This window comes from Psittacula echo (genome assembly GCF_963264785.1).
Source record: "Psittacula echo genome assembly, chromosome: 1".
NCBI classification, from domain to species: Eukaryota; Metazoa; Chordata; class Aves; order Psittaciformes; family Psittacidae; genus Psittacula; species Psittacula echo.
Genome location: NC_137735.1, coordinates 87,753,825 through 87,763,453, shown reverse-complemented (window position 1 = coordinate 87,763,453; position 9,629 = coordinate 87,753,825). Strand labels below are relative to the sequence as shown.

General features: G+C 49.0%; 1 protein-coding gene across 1 annotated transcript; it reads right to left on the bottom strand.

Moving 5' to 3' along the window:
• Positions 1 to 2,102: 2,102 nt before the first annotated feature.
• RPL3 (ribosomal protein L3) lies at positions 2,103 to 9,629 on the bottom strand. Its single transcript, XM_080625866.1, has 10 exons — positions 9,587 to 9,629; positions 8,099 to 8,291; positions 7,493 to 7,661; positions 6,459 to 6,594; positions 5,054 to 5,240; positions 4,510 to 4,670; positions 4,137 to 4,238; positions 3,528 to 3,623; positions 2,934 to 3,053; positions 2,103 to 2,213 (listed from the first exon to the last, which is right to left on the bottom strand). The coding sequence occupies exons 1-10, from the start codon at positions 9,587 to 9,589 to the stop codon at positions 2,169 to 2,171; spliced, it is 1,212 nt and encodes a 403-aa protein (XP_080481992.1). The 5' UTR covers positions 9,590 to 9,629; the 3' UTR covers positions 2,103 to 2,168.

Genomic DNA, 9,629 nt, shown 5'->3' with positions numbered 1-9,629 from the left:
GTCTGAGAGGGACCACATAGCCCCGGTAGCCTCAGTTCAGCAGGGCTTTTCTCCAGGCCAGCCCCACCAGCAAGCTCCTGGGGACAAGTGTCCCACAAGCCATCTACAGAGGGAGGAGCGCCACCTCCCGACGTTGGGTGTCCTCTTGCCCCCAGGATTCCGGGATGGAAAAGGAGTAAAACCCACTTTTGTGGGGTTTTCTCCCCCTCCAGTGTTTTTATCAGTCAGCAACCATCGCTTCAAGAGTAAACAAACCCAAGTCTGGCACTGGGTTCCAAGCTGAAGCAGCTCCTCCTGCTAGGTACATGTTGAGCATCTTAAACAAGGACAGCAGCAGTTCAGGACTGCTTCCTTCTACTTGGGTGCTAATCTGACTGAAAATTCCCTCCACTGCCATCACCACCTCAGAACACACTCACCAGCTCCCAGCCTCCGACAGAGCTCCCACCACAAGGCACAGTTTGGTAAATGAGGCACTTGTACAGACTTTCAGGAAGGCTGTGCATAGCTTGGCATAGGTGCTCATCCCCAACACATCCCAGTTTATCCTCATAAACCCAGTTCCCTTGGATGATTCCAACTGGTTTGACTGAGGTGGCAGGAGCAGACAGGGCTAGCTTAGAGTTGCTAGCCAACTAGCACATACATGCTTTAAAACAGCTAAGGGAAAAGACCACCTAAGGCTTACCAACAGGCAGGAAAACCTCTCTCTTCAGCGCTGCTCATGGAACTGCAGCCTCAAGATGGACATAAGTTGGAAATTCCACTCTCCTGCTGCACAGGAATACTAATTTCAAGGCTCTCTGCTACCTTTGAAACTCGAGGGGGAATAAAAGGAAAGAAAATCAGCGGGTGAGATCTCTCTTGTTACACTTGGCTGAAACCAACCGGCAGGTTCATGTGTTAAAGGAGGCTGAGGGGGAGCCAGCCAGCTTCTGCAGTCATCGAGTCTGGTTTCTAGGGAAACAAGGTAAATGTTTTTCCTCCTTCTTACCACCTTTTAACTCTTAACAGGGCTCTTACACGTCCCCACAGGAAATACCCTCTACATCCACCTTTTCCTATTTCAGTTTGAGCAAATGGCATCAAAACAGCAGTCTGTCTCGGCGCAGCACCACACTTTGTGTGTAGACCCACAGAGTTGTTGCCATGTCTCCAGTTATGGTCAGTGAAGGACATGCCAGCACCATTATCTAAATTTACACGAGCCCTCAGTCGGGCCATGCCCAAAGCGCCGGTGATCTCACTGCTGCGGCTGGAGGCAGACATGCACTGGGGGGCAGCCGCTGCCTTTCTTGGTATAAGGCCTCAGCCCCAACACCATGCTTCTGTTGGGACTGGTGCTGTGCATGGAGCTGGTCCCTACACACAGGCACAGTCTCATCTGCCCTTCACCATCAGACTGGGCTGGAACACCAGCCAGTGTCTCTCCAGTACTTTGAGCCATGCATGAACACCAATAGCACTGGCAGCTCTCCCTCCTCCTTGGAGGGTGGGATGTGAAGAGTCATCACCCTCCTCCCCTGCCAGGCCAGCCAGTTTCCTCTCACCAGGCAAAGCCTTCCAGGATGGGAAATTAATTTGGGAATACCCAGCTGCTGCAAGGCTGGAATGTGTCAGGGGAAGGGATTCTGGAATACCCACCTTATGTGAGGCACGCTGCATTTGCAAACAGTGTGTAGGTTACATACCCTCCATCACAGAGAAAGAGGAGGGTTTCCACAGCAACAGCCAGCACCAGCCACCCACCTAAGATTTAGTGATGTTTCAGTTGTGTGACGGAGTTTCCTTTATTTCAAAACCTGTTTGATACAAAGGAGCTCTTTAGTCACCCAGGAGAGGATTACCATGAGAAATAATGCCTCTGAAATGGCAAACATATAGGGCTCCTGCTGCTTCGCTATTTCAACCAAGCAGAGAAGCCTTGCTCTGTGCCCCACAATCTCTGCTCTCCAAAACCAGTAATGGCAGCTTCTTCCTTGTTAAAGGAACCCTGCTGATTTGGGTGTTCAGGAATTTGAGCTTTACTTGCTCCTTTGCACAGGGTGCCTGCAGTGAGAGTACCAGACCTGATGCAGCTATGCATAAACCAAGAGACAAAGTTAGTTTCTTTAAAATGTTTATTTTCTTGGTCTGAGAGCACACAGGCCACAAGACCCTTGCAGACTTTAAGCTGTCTCCTCTTTTGCAATGCGGTCTTTCTTGAGTGGTCCCTGAAAAAAAAGAGAACAAACTATGTAAACTGCACCAAAGAGCACATCACACCCCAATCACAACCCTACCATTTCTTCTCCTCTGGCTGCAAAGCAAATTAAAGCCAAAAAAAACCTGTCAAGTGTTGCAGGCTGCTGGAAATCACAAGCCTCATCCCCACCGTTACACGTTTCAGGGTAAAGCTGAACTCAGCACAGCCACAGTGCACGACTCCACATGGAGCAGAGAAGAAATGCTGGTGCCACCTTGTGGGGAAGTGCGTGTGCAGCCCCCAAGCAGCTGAACCATGCTGTGACCCAGCAAGGGCCTCACACCCAGGACTCCCGACCTGCCTTCTCCAGCAAGCCACAATGAGACCGCAACCCAGAGCCCACTGTGAGCACCATCCAGAGCTACTCTCAGAAGAAATGCAGTGCAGAGGGACTTCCCACGTGTGTCAGACAGTGTTCAGTGTTTATTCCACGCCTCATCACTGGATGACTTGTACTCAAACATGGCAACATCCCTCAGGCACCAACTGCTGCTGTAGGGGAAACAAGACCGCAATCCAGCCCATGGTCATAACCAAGTTGGAGGCTGGACCTTCTCGAATCAAGCGACACGCTTTATTTCACAGGAATCCTGGCCCTGTGGCAGCCCAACAGTCAGGCTACTAACTGCTATTACCTGACAAGGCAATACACAGTACAAAGCTGCCCAGCTTCAGGAAATGTCCTTACCATGAAAGCCTTCTTCTCCTCAGCCGTCTGGAAGCGGCCATGGCCAAATTTGGAGGTTGTGTCAATGAACTTCAAGTCAATCTTCTCCAGGGCCCGGCGCTTGGTCTGCACAAGCAGGGACTGCGAGAGACACCAGGTGAGTGAGTACACAGCAGCACCCTTTCAGCCTGCCAGTATGCTGGCTACTTCTGACCACTTCCATGGCTAACACCCTCCTAAGTCACCCTGACCTTGTGCTTTTGCTGTTACGATGCGCAAGGTGCACTTGCCAGTAAGCTAGCTGGCACCTTTGGCTTTCAAGAGTGAAGACTGGTGAGAAGGTGAGCCCAAGTCTGCCCACCAGTATCCTTATGGTCCACAAGAATCCTCAACTGTAAAGCATGCCCTTATCTGCAAACAGCCCTGGACTGAATGAACTTCAGAAAGGATCTTGCACTACTGCGGAGGTCACTAATGAGGTGCATCTGGATGCATGAGGCTTTTCTTTTTAGCTGGCTATAGAGTCCCCTTGGCAGCAACCATTACCTGACACCAAAGGCAGCACAGCTACCTTAAGCTGCACCAGCCCATCTGACCGCAGGTCACAGTACTCACCTTGCGCAGGGTTAGGACTCTCTTCTTGGTCCCAACAACACAGCCTTTCAGCATGATGAAGTCATTGGTCACCTCACCATAGTGGACAAAGCCTCCCTGAGCAAGGAGAGAGCAGTTAGTGTTTTGTATGAAGCAGGACCAACGATCACATCTGCCTACAGCTTGATGCTCTCACTTCACTTCTGGGTCTCAACCACTCCCACATTCACTAAAATCCCATTCCTAGTATTACCTTTTGCTAGTCAAATTCCTTGATAGAGGAATTTAGCTGTATCAAGGTTAAAAAGGCAAATGCCTTACAGCAGCAACAAGAGACAGCTAACAAAGCAAGAGCACAAGCTGCTCTCCCTGCTAAGTTAATCCTTATTTACAAGTACCATCTACAGCAGAGGTTTGTAACATCTCTCTCTACTACTGCTACGTATCAAACGCAATTAGCAAGTTACACAACTCCATACTGAGAATGACTAAGCAATACTGCCTCCCACAACTGCCAAGCTGTATCTCAAAAGCTCCTCATTCAATCATTCTGCAGCTTTCACCAGGCCCATGTGCCTCTTAAGATTGGAGCCCATAAGCAAACTCTCTCTACAGAGCTCAACAACTCACCAGAGGGTTAATGCTCTTGTCAGACAGGTCATAATCAGTTGAAGCATTGTTTTTGATCAGCTTTCCATCCTTGATTTGGTAACCCTGGCCAATCTTGTAGATCTAAAAATGACAACAATTTCTACTTACTAAAAGATAGGAGAAAGGACCTGTCATCAGCCAAAGTGCAAATTGTTCTACATAGGGTTGGAGAAGAATGTCTACTGCACTTTGAAAACACGTGGCTGTGAGAGAATTTGATGGTTATTCAACATTACTGCCCTGAGATTACATTCAAACGACCTAAACATCCAAAGCAAAACTCTATTCACTGTCATGCAGCAAGTGAGCCCAGCCAGCTCTCGCTCCTTCCCAGCAGGTCAGAGAAACAAACCTTCTTATTGATTTCAGTCCGATGGTGATAGCCCTTCTGACCAGCCCGGGCCACCGAGAAAGCCACACGAGCAGGGTGCCATGCGCCGATGCAGGCCACTTTGCGCAGACCCCTGTGAGTCTTGCGGGGCAACTTTTTGGTGTGCCAGCGGCTGGTAACACCTGGAAGAAACCAAAGCAGCACTGTCACACAGAGATTCATCGAATTGTTCACCTGGAGTTTAAGCCATCTTTCATGCTGCTGTCCTAGGCCACAAAAGGGAAGCCCAGACTCACATCCCAAGAATTCACCCAGTTTCCCCATGAAGCACCCTGCCCCTTAACTGCCCACACCCTCTCCCCAGCTGTCCCTCGGTTGTGTTCTCAGAAGGAAGGCAGCATGGAATGACTCCTCACAGATGTCAGGCGCTGTGCCCAGCGCTCATTCCACGGTCTCATCATTGAACCATGACAGCAGGATGGATTCACCCCCTCAGCTCTTAGTCTACACACTTTTGAAAACTCAAAACTGTATCCAATCACACACAGAACTTCTATACATTTACCCTTATATCCCTTGCCCTTGGTGACTCCAATGACATCAATCATCTCATCCTGGCCAAACACAGTTGACACAGGCACCTGCTGTTCCAGCTTCTCCCGGGCCCAATCCACTTTCTCAGCAACTGTGCCACCATTCACCTGGATCTCCATCAGGTGAGACTTCTTCTGTCTCAGGGGAAGCAAACGCATCTAGGAAACAGGAAGAGTGAAATTTAGCTCCTGTTCCTCCAAGAAGGACCTTCAATAGCTCAGTATCCTCCTAGCCCTGGCTGAATCTGTTTAACTAAATATACCCTTTCCCAAGATAAACTTCAACATATTGAAGTAAAAGGCCCTACACCAGGTAGAAAGGCTCTAGGCTCTACTGTAGCTGAAATGGCAAGTCACATTATCTGGAAGTTATATGCCCTCCACAGGAACACAGAACTCTATCCTCACAGCCACCAGCCAAACTCCATCCAGAAAGAACAGGAGATAATGAGGGGAATGGCTTTAAACTTAAAAAGGAGAGATTTAGATTGGACATAAAAAAGGAACTGTTTATGACTGATGGTGGTGAGACACTGGAACAGGCTGCTCAGAGAAGCTGTGGATGGACCCATCCCTGTCCGTGTTCAAAGCCAGGTTGGACAAGGCTTTGAGCAAGCTCATCTGGTGGAAGGTGTCCCAGCTCACTGCAGGGGGGTGGCACTACATGATCTTTAAATGTCCTTTCCAACCCAAACCATTCTACAATTCTTTGTACATTCTGCCACACTGAAGGACACTTTGGGTAGGGTCACGTTTACATTTACTTCTATATTTAGCACGTGGGGACTGATACAACTATTAACAGCAGCTGCAATACTACCTTTGCTATTTGGCATGGAAATACAATTCTAGTAAAATTAGCAGTGTCGTAACGAGGCTTCTTACTGCACTCACAGCCAACTCAAAGACTTAACTGCACCTCCCAAGAAAGCCTGGCAGAGCTCTGATGGCTGGGGAGACACTATCACACCTCCTCTAGCTGAGCAACAGAAGCCACCAAAAGCCTCTGAGTGTCTGCAGTCCCTACAGAATGCAGCCTGCAAGGATGCTGACACCACAAACCCCAGAATTAAGTTTTCAGCCTGTTTTTTTTTCTTTTATTTATTTATACCTGGAATTAAGAGAGCCCAGGCCTACATGGTATCAGCAAAGGACAGACAAGAAGTTCCTGCCAGGGCTCAGTCTCTTTTGGGCACTCCTCAAGCATCCTGTGAGCACACACTTTGTACAGGTGAAAAGGACTAGTATTTGTATTGTGCGTAATAGCTAGCACCAGGGTGCAGGGGAGGGCAGCAATCTCCCTACAGAGATGGATCAAGTTTTATGCTTGCTCCCTTGGCTGTTTCCAGTGTACATCTGAGTCCCACAGACACTTACCTGAGTGTGAGCCATGACTCTAATAACCTGGCAGTATTTCTTCATGCTATTGAAATCTTTCTCCAACTGCTTTTTGCCCTCCTCATCTTGCCATTTCTTGCAGTATTTGGTGAAGGCCTTCTTCTTGGACTTGTGCCTTCAGGAGCAGAGCAGAGACAAGGTTGGCTAAGCCCTTCATCGATCCCCAGGGAGGTGGGGATGAGCGGAAGGAGCTGCCACCTCAGCTGGTTTTGGCTCATTGCCAGCTTCTAAGGACTCTTTTCCACTGGCAAGCGGAGCCTGGAGCTCATCAGACAGTGGCAAAGTTGCCAGAGCTGAGCGGAGCTGCCATGAATTCCAAAGCACATTAACATTCACAGTACAGAAGACAAAAGACTGTAGAGAGATGTCAAACAATAACAGAAAAAAAACAGATCTTTAAAGCAATTGTCAAGTTCATGCTATTTGCTGCAGAATACCATAATCTCCTCCCCTTGTAAACCCAAGCTATGCCCAACAGTAAAGTCATTACTGTAACACCCTTGAGATCATTATTGCTCTACTCTGACGTCTTTTCAGCCTGCAAAGTTCATAAACAGGCTGTAAGCTCTAGACACACTGGAGCCACACTCGGGCAAATGTGCATACTTTGAATCACAACAGCAGTGCCTGGAACAGTAATCAGAAGTAACACTTGTCTTCCCCTTTCCTGAGAAAACAGGGCTACAGTCAGGACTCGACACTCAACAACAAGCGCCAGAGGCGATTTCCTTATGTCCGCCCGTCGAAGTATCATCATGTGTAGCCTGTGAAAGGAAATCTCAGGCAAGAACGAGCACTGTCACTCCCATGCCAAGAAGGGTGCTAACACTGTGCTGTCACCCTCCCAAAGCCATTTCTACAGCCTATCCCATTATTAGGCCAGTTCATCAAGGCCAAATACTAACTGCTGAAGAGCCTCTTCAAAACAATGTACTAACATAATCTTCAACCCAGTAGAAGAAATAAACCATGGCACAAGATTAATGCCATAAGCAAATGCCCTGATTCCTTACCAGTTCTTGTAGAAGCGACGCTTACACTCATCACTGATGTGCTCAGCAAAGATGGTCTTGAAGCTACGGAGACCACGAGGAGTCTGCACATATCCCACAATGCCCACAATGACCATGGGAGGAGTCTCTACTATAGTGACTGCCTCGACCACCTCCTTCTTGTTGACCTCTGGATGAAAGCAGAAATACGGCACAATTAACACCAGCATCAGCTTTTGAAGCTCACCAAAGGCAAAATGGATAGTAGTAATAAAACCACTTTCACAACTGCACAATCAGGAAAAAAATTTCAAAAGCAATTTACTTATGTCTGCCCATTGAGAAGGTCATCCCAAGTACACTCTTACAGTACAGCTAAACTAAACCATCAGGTCACTGTCCATCTTAGAAACAAGACAGACACTGCTAGACATGAGGTGTGGCTGCTGCAACATCACTCACATTGAAGGGGGAAGGGTTTGAGTGTTTTATACCTCACCCGCTCATGGACTTTAAACAGAGTAAAGTCAAGCTAGGACTAAAATCCAGAGCTACCAACAGAGAGGTCACCTTTCACCATTCATAAAGAAAACACCTCCTCTATTAAAGAGGAACATCAATACATACTGGATCCAGGTCTGTCAACTTCACGGACAATGTGGGTCATGCCAGCTTTGTACCCCAAGAAGGCAGTGAGATGGACAGGCTTGCTGGGGTCATCTTTGGGAAAGCTCTTCACCTTGCCCCTGTGCCTGCTACTGCGCTTGCGGGGCAGGAAGCCCAGAGAGCCGTGCCTCGGAGCTGAGAACTTGCGGTGAGACTGGAGAGAAAGCAAACATTTAGGGCTTGCTATAGAGATTCACTTATACCCAATCAAGGGCCCAAGGCCAATTCTCTTCTTGCCTTGAAGCATTAATATTGAATATATATATAAAAAGCATTTTGCATTCTAGGAATTTTTCTCAGTATCAGCTGTTTAGCTTCTGAATGACATTATAATGTAAGAATGCAGTCCTTATACCCCAATTGTGCTCCTCCTAGATTTCCTCAGCATCCCCTTTCAAGCTCATTTTAAGACACCACCAAGTCCCACTCTAGTCAGTGAGCCACACAAGCTGTCATCTGACCACAACATGCCACCAGAATTTCAGTGTTCCTAAAAGCCTAGACAATGAGGAAGCACAGATAACTTCACATAATGCTTCACTGAATCAAATATAAAAATAGGCATTTCAGTCTCGAGTAGCAATAAAACACTATTTCAACATCCACCTTTGAATTAAGTCACTCGGAGTGGAAATGCAAGCAAAATACGCTGTATTTCTACCAGCCTCCCTTTGCAACCTGACAGCCACGGCTGGGTTCCTGAGAACTCAGCCCAACAAAGAACCACCCATCCAATCTGCTATCCAGATTTAAAACAAACGTTGTACCTGCGGCGAACAACCAAAAGCTAACAAATGTGTCATACTAAAGAACACTGGACACAAACTGCTTTAAGCAGATGCAGTTTACCAGCCCCAAAAGGGATTTTTAGGATTATGAATCTTGTGGCAGGGCGGAGCAGAACCGAGCTCTGACACCACACGAAATGCCTTCGCATTGTGTGGCACGATCAAACACGAGACGTGACCTTACAGAGCACAGGCGGTGAACTGTATTATCAGACTGACTCCTCCACGTGCTCACACCACCCCCGCCATGGCCTCACTGCAGGACATTACGAAGAAGCCGCGCTCTGCCACCGCTCCCGGCCCCCAGACGCACAGTGACCGGACTGCCGGGCCGGGCACACGTTACTGCCGGGAGCTCCCTAAAGACGAGCAATCCCCTTCTTAAGAACAACAGGGACAGCAGACCCCGCCACAAGGCTCCTGGCAGCCCGTCACCCAGACTCCAGCGCCTCCGAGCAGGCCCGGCCAGCGTCCCTAAGGCAAAACGCCTCCCGCCCCCGCCGCCTGCCGCGACCGACCCCCGAAATGAGCCCAGCAGCGCCTCCCGGAAGGCCCGGAGAAGGCGGAGGCAGGGCCGGGCACCCGCCAGTGGCGGGATGGCGGCGATGCCCAAGGGATGGCGCGGCCGGGCCCGGTCAGCGCCACCGCCACCATCACTCACCATCTTGTCCCCGCGCCGGGCCGGAAGGGCCGGAAGCTACCGC

Bases quoted from the DNA above. Each gene is read 5' to 3' on its own strand.
- RPL3 (XM_080625866.1), bottom strand. The intron at 7,662-8,098 runs GTATGTATTGAT...GCTTTCATCCAG, and splicing joins AGTTGACAGACCTGGATCCA to AGGTCAACAAGAAGGAGGTG. The intron at 4,671-5,053 runs GTAAATGTATAG...GGTTTCTTCCAG, and splicing joins CAAGGGCAAGGGATATAAGG to GTGTTACCAGCCGCTGGCAC.